General features: G+C 39.5%; 1 protein-coding gene across 5 annotated transcripts in view; it reads right to left on the bottom strand.

The window, feature by feature from the left end:
- The window catches only part of SH3KBP1 (SH3 domain containing kinase binding protein 1), a 244603-nt gene that overhangs the window by 38973 nt on the left and 186657 nt on the right, over positions 1–18973 (bottom strand). For all 5 annotated transcript variants that reach the window (XM_068425085.1, XM_068425084.1, XM_068425086.1 and 2 more), the window contains one exon: positions 92–193. In XM_068425085.1, coding sequence (XP_068281186.1) covers positions 92–193 — 102 coding nt within the window. The remainder of the gene's footprint in view (positions 1–91; positions 194–18973) is intronic.

Genomic DNA, 18973 nt, shown 5'->3' with positions numbered 1-18973 from the left:
AGCAGTAAAACTTTGTCAAAATCACATATCCAAAAGAGAATTCACTTTCATTCTGTATTCTAAAGCGAAAATGAAACAATACATTGCTTACCTCTTTTTCAAAATCAGAAGGAAGAAGCTTGACAAAGTTATCTGGAAACACACCTCGTCTGCCATTGAGTTCTCCTTCCCACCAACCCACATCAATGCAATCCTACAAAACAGTAAAATAAAATGAAAATCACAATGTGCTTGTGCGCTGAACAGATCTGTGTGCTGAAGTGCTCTTTTGCATAATGTCCTGCCATTTTGCTAGAACATGACAATTTACTGGAGTGCCAGGTTAACAGGGTAATCTGCCAGATAAAATCTTCAGTAATCACCCCGCATTACATTATCACGTGGAGCAGTGAGGAAAGAACAATAAACATGCTGGAAGAGCTCAAGAGCTTGTCTGTGTCTAAAGCAAAACACTGTTTCGCCATTTGATCTATTGAACAAGTAAGCAATTGGAGCATGCCTGATATTACTTCTCCCTGACTTCATTTTCCAGAAAGACAATAACTTAATTAAACATCATATACCCCAGGAGGTAATAAAGCTCCTTTATTTCGCATACTTTCGAGAAAAGCTTGACACATTAGAATTACTTCTGAGATTATTAAATTTCATCACAGTCCAATTAAGAAGGCATTATACACCTGATCAATATAAAGTATTACCTATTTCTGCAGTATTTTTGAGCAGCATAATGCAGTGTGTGTAGCAAAACAACGTATAGCTAAATTCTTGCAATAAGCGAACTACTATATCAATGAGTCTAAATGATGAAAAAAAATATTATAGCTATTTCGGTAATGCATAATCATAGTAACAGAAGCCACAACCATTTTAGAGAAGGTTAAAATTGTTCCTTAAGTCCTGGATGGTAAGCTCCATGCTTAGTTACTTTTGTGTTTGATAAAGAGAACACTTCCAGTTAGATTTTCCACATTCTTCTTCTCTGAAAGCTACAGCTGAACCAATTCAGATGTTTTCCAAAACACAGTTATGGGCAAGTCACCCATCATATGCTCAGTCTTAAAACCATTTCAACCAATTTGAGCAGCTGGCTCAGCACCAGGCTGACCAACCTTTCCATCCTCTTGAGCAGGAGCCCTAGATCTTCATGTGGCTCAGAGCCACGCAATAGATTTACACACCTGAGACAAGAGAGAAAGGGAAATCCCACAAACGGTGCATGGGTTGGATATGACAAAAACTCACCAGGGATACCCCCATTCTATGACAGCCAGGGCTAGACACGGTTGGGTTTACAGCTCGGATCCCACATCAGCTTGCAACATCAGTCTCAAGCAATCACTGAGGCATCACTGCTTCCACAGCTACAGTTCTGGACTGACCAAACCATCTGCACCTGCCAGGTATATCCAGCTGTCCTGGTAACACAGCCACACTGGAACCGCTCAAGAGTTCAATGTGCTGGATGTTCCTGTTCTAACATTTCTAATCCAACCCTGTGGAAACTCTCACGGATTTAATGAAGTACTTTTGCTTTTCAAAAAATCACATTTGACCACTGTTCAGAAGAGATCAGTCAAAATTTAGCAGCTGTGTTCTCTGAATACTCAATGGTACTGATGTAGGTCTAACAGTTCTAGTTTGGGGCATGGTCACTGTTCCAGCTCATCCTGCGGTGAGGATCCTCCATCACTCATTGCTGCAGAAACTGAGTCATTCTTTCCCTGCAGACTTTATCTGGGCTGTGTAAAAAAGCAGGATAATGTACAAAGCTGGCTCATTACAATCATCACTTGTCTCTTCTTGCTTTTCAGTAAAGTGAGAAAGAGTGAAAAAGCTGCGCATCTGGAACACCAGAACATAGGGATAAGAAGGAAGAGAGAGGTATGGATATAATAAAAGCAGGCAAGAGTAGGCAGGTAGTTTAGAAAAAGGGGAGAGGCAACAATATGCATTAACAGGTTTTCACAAAGAACAGAGCTAGAAAAATTGGACAGAAGCAAATGAAACAGGCCAAATATTACAAGCCTCATACATGCTACAAGGCAACATCCCCCAAGAAACATCATTGGATCAAAGGGTCAAGAATCTTAACATTCCAGTGGTGTGAGAAAACAGCTTGAAAAATACCAGGTGGAAGTGTATGTCTTAACACTGTTTATCTACACAGTTTGGTTGTGAAGTCATACCTGTTGTGCAGTACATGTAAAAGCTTGAGGGTTAAAAATGTCACACGCTCAAATCAGTCACTGTTGTAGCCATGTGTATTGGGGAACAGAATGTTAAATATTCAGTAAAAGACATCTGATTTTTTTTCAAGGTGAGTATCCAAAATGAGCATAGACTTTAAAATATAGCCACTCTGATCTTCATTTCATCATCTGCCTAGGAACAATCATAGTAGGCCCTCACAATTTAAAAAAGTTTTGAAGGTCACAGAATCACAGAATCAATCAGGTTGGAAGAGACCTCTGGGACCATTGAGTCCAACCATTTTGTGTCATTGCACCCTTTAGGTCTGAGATACCAACACAATAACGAAACCAACAATCCTCAGCTTTTTCTGACAAGCAGTTAAAATGTACTCTAAGGCCATCACTTCATTAGGGAGCTTTCTTTTCAGAAAAGCTACAAAGAAAACTTGTTTCCAACAGAACCCATGCTGTAACAGATTCTGCCACAGCAAACACCAATTTACACTGGTTTTGACTGACAGCTCTTACAGATCACAGCCCAGTAACAAAAGAACATTCATATTGGTAATACTTCACTTACAATACAAAAAGCTCATCCAAAGGGTTCAAAGAGGTTATGATCGATGTGGGTGAGAATTACTAACCCCATTTTATAAAGGAGGCAACTGAGATATCAGTGAAGATTCATTTGCCCAGGCTACAAGACCTGCCAGGAGCAGGGCTGTGAGGGGGAGGCAGTTTTCTGGCCGCAGGTCTGCTGCTGCCCCGCACGCGCGTGTCCCCAAAGGGTTCCAAAGAGCAGAGGGGCTGTAACGTGCCACCTCCTTCCCCAGGTGAAACACCACTCCTCAATAAGATAAAAGCTTACAAAGCATGCACACACTACACAGGGGAAAAGTAAGAGGAAATGAATATTTCTTTACCTGGAAGAAGCAAACAGTGGTTTAAATAGGGGAGAGGATCCACTGAAAAAAATCTGAATGTGAATGAGCAATAAAAGGTTGCATGATAATACATGTATGCAAAATGGCTTTATTGTTACATTTCCATTAAATCATTTGTTTCAACCGCTACAGGGATGACACAAGAATGCAAGTTAACTTAATGAAGTGTACTTAATACCAAGAGAAATCTTAAAAATATTGTTCACAATGACTGTGCTTGTTGGCATTTTTCTGTAAATTATGATGCATAAACACTGGATGATATTTGAGAGAAAACAGACTAGCATTAAAGAAGGACATTGCATTTATGGGCTTTTTTTGGGAGGGAGTTAGTTATTTTTCTGTGCTAGGCTTTTTATTTATCTTATTCGTTCCACCTCATCTCCTGAGATAAAGTATGTGCTAACTAAATACGCAAGCTAAATAGCCTGGTTTCTCGCATCACGTCTGTTTCGGGTGTGTGTTTTCTTTTTCCTTCATATCTCAATACTCTGTTGTAATGTGTTCCTGATGTACAAATGCAGGCACTGAACAATCCTTTCATTCTTTTTCTGGTTGTTTTCTCTGATCCTCAGCCTGTGCTTTTCTCCCACATTCTCCCTCTATTTAGCAGGGTGACCTTCACCAAGGACACTTACCTTTTCTAGACCTTCCTGGGAGTTATTTAGGAGATATCTTTCCATTCTGTTAGACTGTCAAGCCTTTGTTAGTGAACAGGGCTGATCCTTGACTTTGATGGTTTCAAAATATCTGCTGAGGGAACACAGGGCTCCATGAAGGACCGAGATAATCAGCTACTCATGCATGGGACGGGCAGGCACTGTGCAGGATTTTACTCTTACTGCAGAGCCAGCACCCCTCATTCCTGATGTGAGGACGCCCTCCCACTTGGCTCTATCTGCTTGTGCAGCCTAGTAACCAGTGCACTCAACTGTTCTATCACATGGCATGTTTTATAATGCCCTCCACCCCCTACGCTGCTAATCTGAAATTGCCAAAACATTTATGACCTGATTTAGATTTTGAAAAATATTAAGAATAATTCAAGCTTCCAGAGATAAAAAGCTTGTGCTTCAACTGATAGCACAGCTTAGTGCTCACTAATAATCCTGACTAAATAACACACAACATCACATATATTCTTTTTAGGTCGAATGCTTTTTTATGCTCTTAGGAAACCCAAATCTTACTCCTGCTTCTTCATTGTATTAACACACACGATCTTTGTATTCAATGCTTTTTTTAAAGCTCATTTGTTTTCATGAAGATGCTGTTTGTGTTACACGTTCGTTAATCCCAAACAGCTGCAGGTTTGCTTTTTTCTCCTCTCCAGTTTGTCACTCGCTTATGCAGCCAATCACCACACCAGATTTTCATACAGTAAATAAATCTTTAGGCAGTTTCTCTTTAATTTTCTCATCTATTTTATTTGCCAGAGGAGGCTTTGTGTCACTGAGCAAAAGGACAGAAAGACACTGCAAAAATTAAAAGCTACAGATGAGATCTGGTGAAGAATCTCAGTGGTGGTGCCCTCCTGCTACCCACAGCTGCAGGCTCGCTGTGCCTCAGCAACCTCTGGAAGCCCACGTATGATGTTGGCAGCAGGTACGTCTTCATCACAAGACAGACCACCATACAAGGATACCCAAGTTACAGCTGCACAAGCTGCCTCAAGTATTAACAAATGACATAACTATGAAGTACAATCAAAGCAATATGATTAAAATCTTGCGGCTGCCTGTGAACACTGAGCAAAATTACTCCAATACTCCTAGATGCCCATCAGCCATGCAATCCTAGTCAGTCTTTTTTAATATATCTTCATGAGTTCAAGGTTGGCAAAATGGCTGTAATATCAAAATGCAGATTTTATACAAAAGCTGTCAAGCTATTACAATCCAGTGTCAATATTCCAAAATGTATTAACAAACCAAATGGATCTCTGCTTTATCGCCATGTTATCCTGCCAGACTCATAACAATGTAAACAGACAAAAATCAGACACTGAAATATCCCAAAAGTTCTATGAAATAAATGTATTACAACTACTAAAAATGCATCTCAGTTTAAGAAAAAAAAAAAAGGAAAACAAAATATTTACAAAATTGAAAAGTAAGACACAGCAAAAAAGTAGAAATTATGTTTGACAGATACTGGAATTCATGCAGGTTAGGTGGTAGCTGGGCCAACATTTAGCTACTGTAAAAATCAGCTCCTACCAAAGCTTGACTCAGAGACTACACTCATGTACTCATTGCGGTGACAGTGCAATCAAACACCTTAGAGAAATCCACTGCCGGGTCATATTGCCAAGCCTCTTTTCATTGTTCAGGCAGAGGCAGATTCATGAAATAGAGAAAACAAAAATCTAAAGGGAAATCTTAGCATTTTCTCACTGAAACACAAATCTTGGTTTTATTCTTACTTCCAGTGAAGTAGTTTTGTTCCAAAATCTTGTCTCTGATGAATTTAATTCAAATTACTTTCTAGAGAACGAAGTAAAGGGAGAGAGGAGAGACAAAATGAAAAAAAGGATTGAAAAGCTCTTCCATGGCAGAATCAACATCCATTCTAATTCCAAGCCCAGCAGATCTCAAATAAGTGATAACGAACTCAATACATTGGATTTATTAGCAACATTCATTTTGTGATAAGTATTACGGTACAGAATTGGATAAAACACAGTGATGAGAAAGACAGAGCTGTTGAGGTATTTTTGAGGAGGAATTTTAAAACTTTGTAAGAAATAAACATTACACAAAATATAAGGCACTAAAATGTCAACCTGAGATGGAAATCTTGTGTAAGTCAGAAAAATATTGTAAGAGGAAAGGGTAAATGTGGGAGAAATGGCAACTACCAGAAAACCAGAATACAACTAGCTCTTGTCAACATGTTGCAAACGATTACAAGGGTATACAGAGGTGAACTAAAAAACTCCAGTCCTCTTCTTGACATGAAGAATAAGAGGGGAAAATATCCTTCATGTAATTAGAATTGAGACATGCAATCTGTGAAGAAAATTGTAAGAAGGAATCATCTGGAGAAAACGGACTTCTTTTTTTTCAGAACGGAATATTAAAACAACAGAAAAGAAGAAAACAAAATACAAACTCCAACTAATGATAAGAAAGATAAGAACACAGCTCCACTCTGAAACTTATGTCTGTGGTGACTAAAGGAGTAGGGGCAGAGGTGGGGGAAGAGGGAGACATGTTTGACTAGAGAGACCAGACAAAAGCTGTGCAAAGATATTTTAACATACGGGCAAAGAAAGTTTCCGTTTGGAGCACCAGATTTTTCATACTGTTACTGAACGTAAGTGAAATATAGTGAAATACATAAGTAGGGTTGACAGCATAAGATCACGGCTTAGTCTCCTTTTAGCAACTGCAGTGATCCTGCAGCCATTCTCATACTGGCTAAGAAAAGCCACAAAACACTGGAGTCGTGCTTCCTCCTCTTCTGGGTGCAAGAATCGCAACATTGCTTCGTCTCTTACGTGCACAGTATCCTATATTAACAGTTTTGCTTAGCAGCAAAACTACTGCTCTTGTATTAGAACAAGTGTCGTGCTGTTCCTTCTCTTGATGCTCTCAATCCAACTGTAAAAAAGCAGAAGCCAGTGGAGACTGAACAAAAAGCCTCAGCATAAGGCGCTTTATATTACGTAGTCTTACAAATACTCCACTCACTGCACAGAAGCAGCTGTACCTAGACAGACACTACCGACAAGATGCTAGCCCTAGTCATCTTCCCAACCTAGGAGTACAGCTGGTCGCAAGACAAGAACACAAACTTCCCTTGAGTAAAACACCATCGCTGGTTTTTTTTGGTGGTAAAAAAAATGACAATGGAGGTTGATAAGGCAGACCTGTCAGTCCCCCAATAACTTAATCTTTGCTTTACTAGCTGATACCACACTCAAGACCACAAAATTAAAAGACCTAAGTTCCCACCCAGCAGGTTACACATCTCTCTCATGCCGAGCTGTGTCCCAGCTACGAGACTGACAGTGACAGATTGTCCTGTCATGCAAACATGACTGAATTCTCCCTCCTGGAAATGCTCACACTTTCACAGCCTCTCCCTCTGCTCCAAGTGCGCAGGAGTTTCATATATCTCAAAGACAGAGGGGTTTTTATTTTATATAAAGCCCTGTCTCTTAAAAACCAGGCTTGGTGTATTGGGTTTGCATGTCGAGGTTTTGTAGCAGGGGTGCTACAGGGGAGGCTTCCGTGAGAAGTTGCTAGAAGCTTCCCCTGTGTCCGATAGAGCCAATGCCAGCTGGCTCCAAGACTGACCCGCCACTGGCCAAGGCCGAGCCCATCAGCAACGGTGGTGGCACCTCTGTGATAGCATATTTAAGAAGGGGGGAAAAAAAAAGACCTGCACAATTGCAGCCAAAGAGAGGAGTGAGAATATGTGAGAGAAACAACTCTGCAGACACTGAGGTCAGTGAAGAAGGAGGGGGAGGAGATGCACCAGGTGTCAGAGCAGAGATTCCCCTGCAGCTCGTGGTGAAGACCATGGTGAGGCAGGCTGTCCCCCTGCAGCCCATGGAGGTCCACAGTGGAGCAGATATCCACCTGCAGCCCATGGAGGACCCCATGCTGGAGCAGGTGGATGTGCCTGAAGGAGGCTGTGACCCCACAGAGAGCCTGTGCTGGAGCAGCCTCCCAGCAGGACCTGTGGACCCATGGAGAGAGGAGCCTGCACTGGAGCAGGTTGGCTGGAAGGACTTGTGACCCCCCAGGGGACCCACATTGGAGCAGTATGTTCCTGAAGGACTGCATCCCATGGAAAGGACATGTGGAAAGGACACTGGAGCAGTTTGTGAAGAACTGCAGCCCGTGGGAAGGACCCACGTTGGGGAAGTTCGTGGAGGACTGTCTCCTGTGGGAGGGACCCCATGCTGGAGCAGGGGAAGAGTGTGAGAAGGAAGGAGTGGCAGAAACAACATGTGATGAACTGACCGCAACCCCCATTTCCCGTCCCCCTGTGCCACTGCAGGGGAGGAGGTAGAGAATTTGGCAGTGAAATTGAGCCTGGGAAGAAGGGAGGGGTGGGGGAAGGGGTCTTCAGATTTGGTTTTATTTCTCATTACCCTACTTTGATTTGATTGGTAATAAATTAAACTAATTTCCCCAAGTCGAGTCTGTTTTGCCCGTGATGGTAATTGGTGAGTGATCTCTCCCTGCCTGTGTCTCAACCCATGAGCCTTTCATCACATTTTCTCTCCCCTGTCCAACTGAGGAGGGGAGTGATAGAGCGGCTTTGGTGGGCACCTGGTGTCCAGCCCACCACACTTGGTCATTACAGCCAGGCTTATTTCCAGCCCATGCTGCTACTATACTTGCACTCTAGGCCCAAGCTGGATGAAAAGATCATGAAGGCAACCAATACTTTCTCTGAAAATGGGAAGCAGCACTTCTGGTTGTGAACATGTTTATAATAAAAACTCACAATGTGGATTTTTTTCATTATTTTGCTAGGGTCCATAAAGCATACAAGATTACTATAATTTAAATGTCATACATGCGCCAACATGTTTTTTGTCCAACTACTATGCTTTATTTTACTTTTGTTTTTTTTTTTTCTTTTTTTTTTTTCCCAAGCCACTTACAGGAGAGTTAGTGTGTGCTAAGAGACTGTTCTTAATCACTTAAATAAAAAACAGTAGCTACTTGGCTCTCTGTGCAGTTGTAATTATAATTTTCTCTTGCTTTTGTTCAGAAGGCCACTGGACTTGTATCCAGATCATCACTGAAGCCAGCTGCAAACGCCTGGGGATTGCTCTCCAGCATCAGCAGCCGTCTGATACTCACTGGGAACCTACCAACAGCTGAGCAACTTCGGCAGCTTTACCAAAAATACATGGAAACATGACAGAGCAAGGCTGGTAGGGGCTGCCTAAAAACCTATTCAAGCCATTCCACAGAGTACAGCACCGCCAGAGCTGGCAGCGCACGAGGGGCATAATAAAGAGTTGCAGGAGATGCAGAAACAGTTTTACTGCCAGGCAGGTATCCAGGCAAAGCATGTACTGTGGTATGCATACTCTTGCAATGCTCAAATAAGTTTTCTGCTCATGCAAGTAGATGTACTTGCACACATAACCATCATTTACGGAGATCTAAAAAACTGGCCTATGAAAATTATTTTTAATTTAATATTTATGCATTACTAAGCTTAAAATATACTATTGGCAAGCCAAATTTACAAAGTAAAAATTCAGACTATTCAGAGTATTGAGAGACATTGTAATGGTGAAGGGTTTGAAAAAGTAAAATTTTCATGGTAGGATACCAGAGTCTCACAGAAATTTCCACTAGAATACATAGTTCCTTGCCTAATTAAAAAAAAAAAAAAGTCCCAGCAGCTGGAAGCTGTATTCATCAAATGTCTGTTTTTCTTCTGCCCTTGTAAAGTTGGTTCTCATCAGGGAGAATGTTGATCTGGTAAAATCACATTATTCAGAGAGCCATGAATACCTCTTACACTTGCACTGAGAGCTTTCCTGTGTCAGCTCTGCTATGCTGGCAGCCGCATGTTATGTTATTACTACCCTCATTGTAAGCATCTCTCTATCAGTCTTTCCACAACTGATAGCCAACCGCATAATTTAAAGAAAAACAAACCATCTTTAATGTGAACAAATGTCTCTATAGCACTTTTCAAGACATCATCCATACACGCAGAGATACATGTAACATGTGAAGGCTTCTGAATTTGAGGATGAAAGGCATCGTAGAAAGTCAAATCTGAAGGACAAGCACTCTGCCATTCAGCCCACCCACGCAGAGCACCCGTGGGGCAGCACTGCCGCCTGCCTCCGGGCTCGACTGCAGCGCTGGGACCAAGAGGTCCCAACTCTCACAAACGCTGGAGAAGACCACAGGACGAGCTCTCTGATTTGTAAAGTTGGTGTGTGACATCACTGGGCAAAACCAATAATATGCAGGGAAATTTTTACTTACTTTTTTACCCTGTGAATGAATATATATAATATATAAATATATGTGGAAAACTTTCAGCGAAAACGAGTGTCAAAGATCAGCACTATTTTGGTAGCTTTGAAATGAACTAAACAAAACCTGACCTCACACTGCATCAGATCTTCATTAATACAACCTTGTCATTGGGGGGAAACAACAAAATCATGTTAAACCTGGGTGAAAAAAGTACTTCAAAATAATGTTTCTTTAAAATTTCTTACTACATTCAGTATCATGATGCTGTAGCCAAGACACATAATTCTCAAAATCCAATTTTATCTTAAAAGTAATAATTGATTTTAGAGTCTTCATAAATTCTCATAAAACTTGGTAAAATACCTATGAATGAAGGAAAGCATCTCTCCAGAGGCTTGCATTACACCCACCTTGTGCTACTTAAGACTATATTCAATACAATCAAGCTTTGTTACTTATTAAGCTCATTTACTGGAATTGAAACAAATTTTGCACTATATTGTAAGGTTAAGTACTTTTGAAGAAAATGGCTATGATTTAAAGCATCTGATTAGTAATCAAGTACTCCTCAGCAGAAACATAATTTTAAAATCTGGCAGTAAGGCAGAATGAATCTCTCAACAACCACCTAATCCAAGATCATTTAGATAAAAGAGACAGTCCAACAAACAATAAATTAGTCTTCAGAGGCAGTCCTGGAGAGCACCCGTTTTCCCTTTACATACACTTTCTTGCAAATACTTACAGATTATGAAATACTGGAAGAAAAGTATGAGGGGAAACCTCCCAGTCTGGCTCTGTTTGGCCCCTAACCGAGGGATTTATCCTGCTCAGGTCCTCAGCCTATGTCCCAAAAGCTCCAAATCCTGCATGGATCCTTCCCAGCTCCTGTCAGCTCTCATGCCCAAGCCATAGGGAATGTTACATCTGATAACACCAGTTGCATTTTTTAAAGCTTAAGAAGTTAAATAGATATTTTTTTCTTTATCCATAAGCTCCAAGGCTCTACTAAGAATTTACCGTGTCAACATTGTACAGAAGGAAATAGGAGAGACTGTCAGAAATTAGACATTATTTCAGCTGTGGTTGCACTACTCTTTCCAGACAGTTTTTTACTGGAAGGTGCAAGAAGATACGTCTCCAGAAGACACAGTCTGTTCAAGAATTGGCCCAAGTTATTGGGCCCTGCAAAGAAACTGGCTGAGAATAACGAATGACCTGCAACACCCAGGATGTTAGAGTTGAGGATCTAGAAGACCAGATATATTTTGTCTGTTAATTCTGTTTCAGGCTAGATCTAACCTTTTGACTTTAAACTCTGTGACTAAATAGTTTAATCAGTAATGAAGCTGAAATGCTTTGACAAAATATTTGTACAAACAGGAAAAATTACATTGTTCATTGAACAAAACAATCTCTTCTGGGGATTCACTTCACTTGCAATGTTCAGTCAGCAGAATGCCATGGAGAAATAAATATGTTCCACATCATAAAACCCTAGCACTCCAATAATCAAATTAAAACTAAATTAGCCAACACAAACATGAAAGGTGGTGCTAGTAACAGACATAATGTAACAGACATAAAAGGCCAAGACATAATATTTACATAATTACATTTTTTGTATTTAGATTATAAAAACACAGAACCAAACATTTGAAGGATTATTTAATGCTATTACTATTTACATCACAGACATCTTAGGACCAGGGTCCTAATTACAATTACTAATTACTTGGCACTATACGTGCATTTTTACTTTCCCTTTAAACAGCTTTCCCTACCCTGAAAAGGTTGGACTTCAGATAAACCTTCAAACCAGCAGGTGAACCCAACATGAAGGATAAAAGAAAGGATGAAGCTAAGCAGTGAGTCTAAAGCCCAGATTGTGAGCAATAATCACAGTTTTCCAGACACCTCAGCATTTCAGTGATATCTTTTGTAAGCACAGGGCAGAAATAATATTCTTTCCTTTTTTATCTTAAAATATGTCACCTTTTTAGATTAGGTTGGCTGTATTAAACACACTTACAAATAAACCTAACTCTTTCCAAATCATGCAAATCTTGAAGCATTGCATGCATGGGGGATCCTGCCACTTCACCTACATAGCTTGGCATGAACTCCTATTTATCAGAATTCAAATTTGGGGCTTTCCAGGAACAGCAGAAACCCTTCCTCTGAATGCACTGCTGTAACACTGCAATCAGTGATAACAAGAACAGGAAAAGAGAACTTCAGTGTGTACTTAAAAAAAAATATTATAAATGTACTAACAAGAAGAACATTCAAGTTCTGGCTGCTTCTCCTGTACTCATCTCAGGCATCATAGTTTATGTAAGTGCTCAGCTCAAACATTAGGGTTTCAGTAATGTTTCTAAAGATCCCAGTGAATGTAACCTGCACCTGGTACCTTATTAAACATATTGTCAGGCTTTATCTCTACACAGACCTTAATGTCCCATTTCTAATCACAGCAGCCAAGAAATGCTGCAAGATATGAATAAGTGTTAAAAATTCATTTTTAGAAGTCATTTAGAAGTCTTGGCCAAGGACAAGGTTCAGGCCAGAAGAAAAACGAGAGGTCAATTACTTACAGTCTGTTTTCCCTATAACTTACTGAGTATAACAAACCGTTTTATAAAATGAACATATTTATTTGATCATCAGTGTCCCCATAAGTTTTATATAACAGCTTTATATCACTCATATGAGGAAACACTCATGCTTCTATGCAATGACACAAGTTTTACCCCACGCACTTGCCACACACATTAGCAGCATGTCAAAAGGGTCTCATTCTCCAGGACCTACTCCTGTTACCGTCCTGTATGGCATCATGGCTTGAAACCCAGCAAAAATCCAAATCTTCTTATTCCCATCAGGTCAAAACTTTCAAGTTTCAAGTCAGGGAAAAGTGACCCTACCGCTAAGCCAGTCTCTCGGCAGGCTGCTGGCTGCAGGGGCAATCCTGCTCCTCGTATCACCCTTTCCTACTCATTCACCTCTGCGTGTCCTGTGGCCAAGGTTGCCAGATGCAAGTCCAGAGGGAAGGAGCAGAACGATCCCTTTCAGCAGCCACCTACCATCAATCCTGTAGAAGTGCACCCTCAGCATGCACACTTCGCAAAATAATTTCTTGTATGAAATCAGCAGCTTCGGTAAGAGCAGGTTTCTCAATCAGCTAAGGAGGAAGGATGTCTTGGGGGCAAAAATTGGTGCTAAGCACAGCACAGGGGGCAAGGAACACAGAAAGCAGATTATGTATGGCTGTTGGGTCTGGCCAAAGATGTGTTGAATAATTCATGGTATCTCAGGAGAGAAAAGGGCATGCACCGAGACCCTTTATGGCATTGTTGTCTCTGACGGAAACGCCTATTTATTTCCAAAGGCAAGCAGTAAGTGCCTTTATTGCTCACATGCTATTCTTTAAAGACAAAACATCATAAAAGTTTTCTTAAAGCTATCACAAAAGCTTTCTTAAAGCTGAAGATTATTTGATGTTTACTTACTGTATTCCTTTTAGTTTCTGCATGCAAGATTGTTGCAAAAGTTACAAATGCTCAAAATATCTTGTCTTAAAACTCCAAATAGGGGCATCTGCGTGACCAAATATTTAGTCTCAACAAAAACCCACTAAGTTGCTCTGATGAAAGCCATTTTTATGCTTTATTAAACAAGATCATGTATTTTCCGCTGCATAACCTGAACTTTTTGTATTGTTATATTAGTAAACTCATTTCTAAAAATGAGATAAAAGCTTTTAGCTGTCAATCAAGGAAAAACAAAATTATCTGAATGACTATAATGAAGTATGACTAACTTCTTCCCTTCTTTCGAAAGAGACAGCCTTAAGATACCATACTTCTGCTTTGAAAATTTCTGTTTTCCTGGCCAATTAGCTTTATTTTTAATTACCTCAAATACTATCACGGTTTGTTTTTTTTTACCATAGAGTGGAAAACATTGAAATTTTCATCTTAATATGGAAAAATGAGTGCTACTATCTACCTATTTACTCATACTGAAAGAAAAAATGAAAGTCTTCTAATTCCTCCACGTCTTTCTATAACCAAGGGTTGTAAAACATGTGCACTGTGTGTAATTAAAAGTGTATAGAAGAATTCAGGAACGAACCCTGCCCCCCTAAAAAAAAATGTAGAAACAGACAGGTTTCTACCCTAGAGACACCACAATCGAGCAAAATGTTCAATTAAGTATCAGCTAGCGTCCTCCTCTATCACACCGGTTCTCTCTCCTTCCCCTGCTCATGGCCTCAACTCACTGGCAAGTTTCTTGTACATAGCACTTACTAATTTCATCCCTTTAGGAGCCTCCTGCATCCGTTAGAGCAGCTGTTTTCCTTCACAACCCTGCCCAGCCGAGTTCGCCTTGGCAATCGCTCAGCTAAAGAAAGTGCTCTGGACAATTACCTCCCACACCAGGATGAGCATTTAAAGATGTCGTAAGAGAGAAAACCCGGAGAATTGTTTTGGCAAAAGGGCTGTGCTCGGGTAACTGTCTATAAATAGCGCGAGGGTGAAATTACGTGCCTAACAACTACCAGAAGAATTGGAAAATATTAAGCGCTCTGCATAAGGACAGATTCTGTATTCTAACATTGACAAACGCACAGAGTAGTCACAGTGACTGCGAAAATGTGACATTATGAAGGAGACTATCAATACTGAATCTCATTTCATTGTTTTCTTATACCCTTCTTCTTCCCTGTACTTACTTGTCTGTCTTACAACTTGATTGCATGTGCTTTGGGGCAGGGACTAACTAAATGTACAGCATTTTGAACCACAAAACTTGCAAATCTGACAGTAAAGCGAATTATTAACAATAGCACCAAAAGCAAATACAATCTTTGTAAAAACTGATTGCCATTATGCTTATTTTTAGAAACTAGGTTTATGGCTCTTTTTTCCCCAACACAGAACTAAGCACTACAAATTGGATTGCCATTAAATATCTATCTGTATTGTCATTAAATATATAGACCAGATAATTTGTCATGCAAGTCTTTCACTAGTGACAGGCATTAGTGGTGTCTATCATGATACCAATGCATCAACTTTCCTAGTACTATTTGAAAGCATCAGTAAGATTTTGGGAGGCTGTATGTCACTGTTGCTTTCCTTTTCACCTCATTAATCCTTCAGACAGTTTTGATGAATCCAAAAGGAGGCTGGACGTCTCCTGTGAAACTTGCCTCCTCGTGAAAGCTCCTTTGCAAAATCAGAAAGAACCCCCTACTATGTTCATCCATCACTGCCGTGCAACACGTTCCTACCACTAATGCCGTGTATTCAGCTGTTAGCCCATAGCAGAAGAAAGGCTTTGCAATCCAGGTAGGCAGAGGCCGAGGGACAGCCCGGTCGGATATGCAGAGCGAGGCACAAGATTATTATTCCAGCTAATATATTGACACCTATTAATCTAGACATCTTCTAAATGCAGAATTAGCAGAGTTGCCACTGATACTGCTCTCCACTACTCCTACTCCAATAATAAGGGTTCAGGTGAGGATACCCTTCTATTACTGTCAGCTTTTCAAATTTGCAATGATTTTTGAAACAGTTAATTTTATTTATCCAGATAATTTTCATTCTTGGGAACAAACTGGTCTTGACTGCCTAGAGCTCAGTTAGATTGATGTAGTGCAATGAAATCTTTCACACTCTTGCAAGTAAAACTGCTTTCAAATGAGTGCGCAGCTGCCAGTGTGTGCTTGATGTATTTGCTTTGAAATTATTTAGCTATTACTATCGATTCTTCACACAGGTCATTTTCTGTATGCCAGTGAAATCTCCAGAATCCTATGCATTTCATCAGAATTTATTAGAGCTACTAAGAAATTTGTAGTGTTTGCATAAAGAGTAGTAACACTGAAAAGTAGCCTACAGTAGCTATGTCTAAAAGTGCTGGAATGAAAAATCCTAAAAGATTTTCCAGATGACAGTTGAAAATGTCCCGTGAATCTTCTGTTGCTTAAAAGTGACTATTTATTACAAATACAATCTCCAAAATCAATATTTGAGCATGATGAAACCCCTGTTTGCCACCCTCCTTCAGCTGCACAGTGCAGTCACTACCAGTGCTCTTGGCCTTACCCAAATACTGTCAGGCACATTTTGAAGACACTAAAAAAAATACCTAAGGAACAGAAATGTTTGACTTTACAAAGAATAACCTACAGGGTCAATCTCATGGCCTCTTGCCATTCATATATTTTCAGCTTATGAACATATCTTATCACCAAATTGCACAACAATCGCCTTAACTGCACAAGTAAAATTACTGTATTTTGCTTTTTTGTTCTCTTTCTTCCAAAGGTGTATTCTTCTTAGACCTCTTTCTGCAAAGCAAAGGTACCAGGTCTACTGTTTTATTGCCTTGAAGATGAAGTATTTACCTTCCTTTGCAATTCTGAGCAATATTTTTCGGTCTTTTATCTTTAAATATTTTGCATGATGGAACTAAAGGACTACCATTTGTCCACTTTAATTTCCAATAATTAATAAATAAAAGCTTTTCTATGTATCTGCAAGGCTATTTGCTTCACTGGGGAAAAGGAAGAGAGAAAAACCTTTTCCAGAAATTTTTGGAATACATTTATGTGAAGTTAGCTTCTGCTTTTCTTCTAGTCTTTTAGGTAAATTTTAACCTATGAGAAAACAACTGTTACTACCAGATATTTGGACTCTGTCTCACCGTGTATCTTTTCCATGATTTAGGCCTATGCAGTTCATCAAAAAATGACTCAATATGCCATTTAATAGCATTATTTTTGGCTATCATTCTTGCTTAATGCCATCCTTCCCCTTATATCTCCCAAAATACATAACGTTATGACCTGTAAGTGATCAGCCTCTACTGACTCACTTCAGTGTTTAAATAAAACTCATTCTCCAAGTGACTAGAAATTCACTTGTGATTCAGTAAATCCATTCAAACTATTCTTTGGCTATTTCATAAAAAACCTATAGATGTTCAAAATTCCTTATCATAGAGGCCTATAGGAAAGGTCTGATCAGTTTTTGATTCAAGATTTCAACATCCATCAAAACAGAGTGAGAACTTGAAACAGATTCTGCAAAGGCCATGACAAAAAAAATATTGGTTTGTTCTTTATATTAGGTAGCTATTTGATGATCTTGACAAAGGGACTTTTATAACTCATTTAGCTGAAAAAAAAGAGAGAAATCTGACATAATCTTATCTCTTTTATCTGCATGGGCACTGTTAAAATGGTGATTTTAAATTCCACATTTACGGATACCATTCCTTTGTAATTCTTTCCACAAAATAAAGTTTTAGCATTTTAAGATGAATATCAGACATTAGTGTGCGAGCTTCCTCACACACATATTCTCTCATATCCGTGCACAAATACACAGGCTCTCCTAGTAACTTACCGTTTAGCTCATCTAAGTCATACCCCTTCCTCTTAGCACCTATCAAGTACTATCTCATCTTCATGCTTTGAAGATCCTTGTAATGCACTTTGCGTTATTTTAATGAGATTTCTCTCCCATTCTTGTGTCACTCACTCCTTATTACTGCAGCCAATTCCACACATTCTCACCAATGCTATTGTTTTCAATTAAATGCAAATTCAGTACGAGTTAAAATTGTGAGTCTTCAACATTCCTATAGATCTGACTGTGTGAAAATAGATTAGCCTAGTGAGGGACTTTTCATACTGAGAATTCATATAACTTTCTGGGTTTAGTGATTTCAACAAAATATATTATTTAATGATAATGCATCTGTGGATGTAGGAAGTACTATGACACCCATCTCTTTCTTTAAAAGCAACAATCTTCTCTCCTTGGGTCTAGGTAATTGGGAAGAATAAATTTTGTCTAATGCTCTCCAGCATAGAAAGCAAACCCTGCAAAACAATTTCTTGCAAATAGATTCAAAGAAACTCTGTAATCTGATAGCAAAGCAAAACCATGGTAATAATTTCTGGTACTCCATATGTTTCGATTTAATTCCTCTTAAGTCAGTATGGATCATTAACTGATCATGAAAAGGACTCTAAGCACGGTGATTTGAATTCCAGGTAGAAGGCAACTCTCTAGCAGAAGCCATTAGTGGGCAGAAAGATGAGGCTGACTTTGTTATTGCAGACTAAAGAAAAGTTACAAGAGACACCTGCTTCAGAAGATTTGGACTAAAATAAAGTTACTATATTGCATGGTAGAGCATGGAGGAGACCCCATGGAGGAGACCCCACTGTTTTCAGAACTCTACAGCAAGGACCCTGACTCCACACCACCTGAATTTTGTTTTTTAAATGATGTGTTAAAAACAGATTTAAAAAACCCCACAAGTCTGACCGCAATGATATCTGCAAACCACAAAAGGATCTGCAAAGAGACTGCTTGTTAAGCACTATTTCTTCAGTATCTCAGATTAGTTCAGACACAGCACAAAAAAGCATCCACGGAGAAATTCCAAGCCTTTTTGCATTGAGATCTCCCAGCCTCTAGGGGCATGGTTTTATGTAATTGTTCATAGACATGTGACATACCACAGAAAAAAGTACTGAAATACTTTTTCTGAATAAAAAAAAAAAAAAAAAAGAATAAAAAGCCTGTAGTGGCTTGATACCATTAGGCTGGAGAATAGAAGGACAGGGGGATACACTAGAGAATATACTGACAAACTTCTCACTGCACAGCTGGGAAAACTGATCAATTCAGTCAAATCATCAGCTCAGTTATTATAAAAGACAAATATTCTTCCATTGCAGGGGCAGAGGCAGCAGGAAGAAGAAAAAGGGAAAAAGTAAGCAAATGAAACCTCATATTGAAACCTTAGTAAATGTCTCTTTATGTATACT

Source organism: Nyctibius grandis, chromosome 2, assembly GCF_013368605.1.
Source record: "Nyctibius grandis isolate bNycGra1 chromosome 2, bNycGra1.pri, whole genome shotgun sequence".
Taxonomy (NCBI): domain Eukaryota; kingdom Metazoa; phylum Chordata; class Aves; order Nyctibiiformes; family Nyctibiidae; genus Nyctibius; species Nyctibius grandis.
This window is presented reverse-complemented; position numbering and strand designations above follow the sequence as displayed.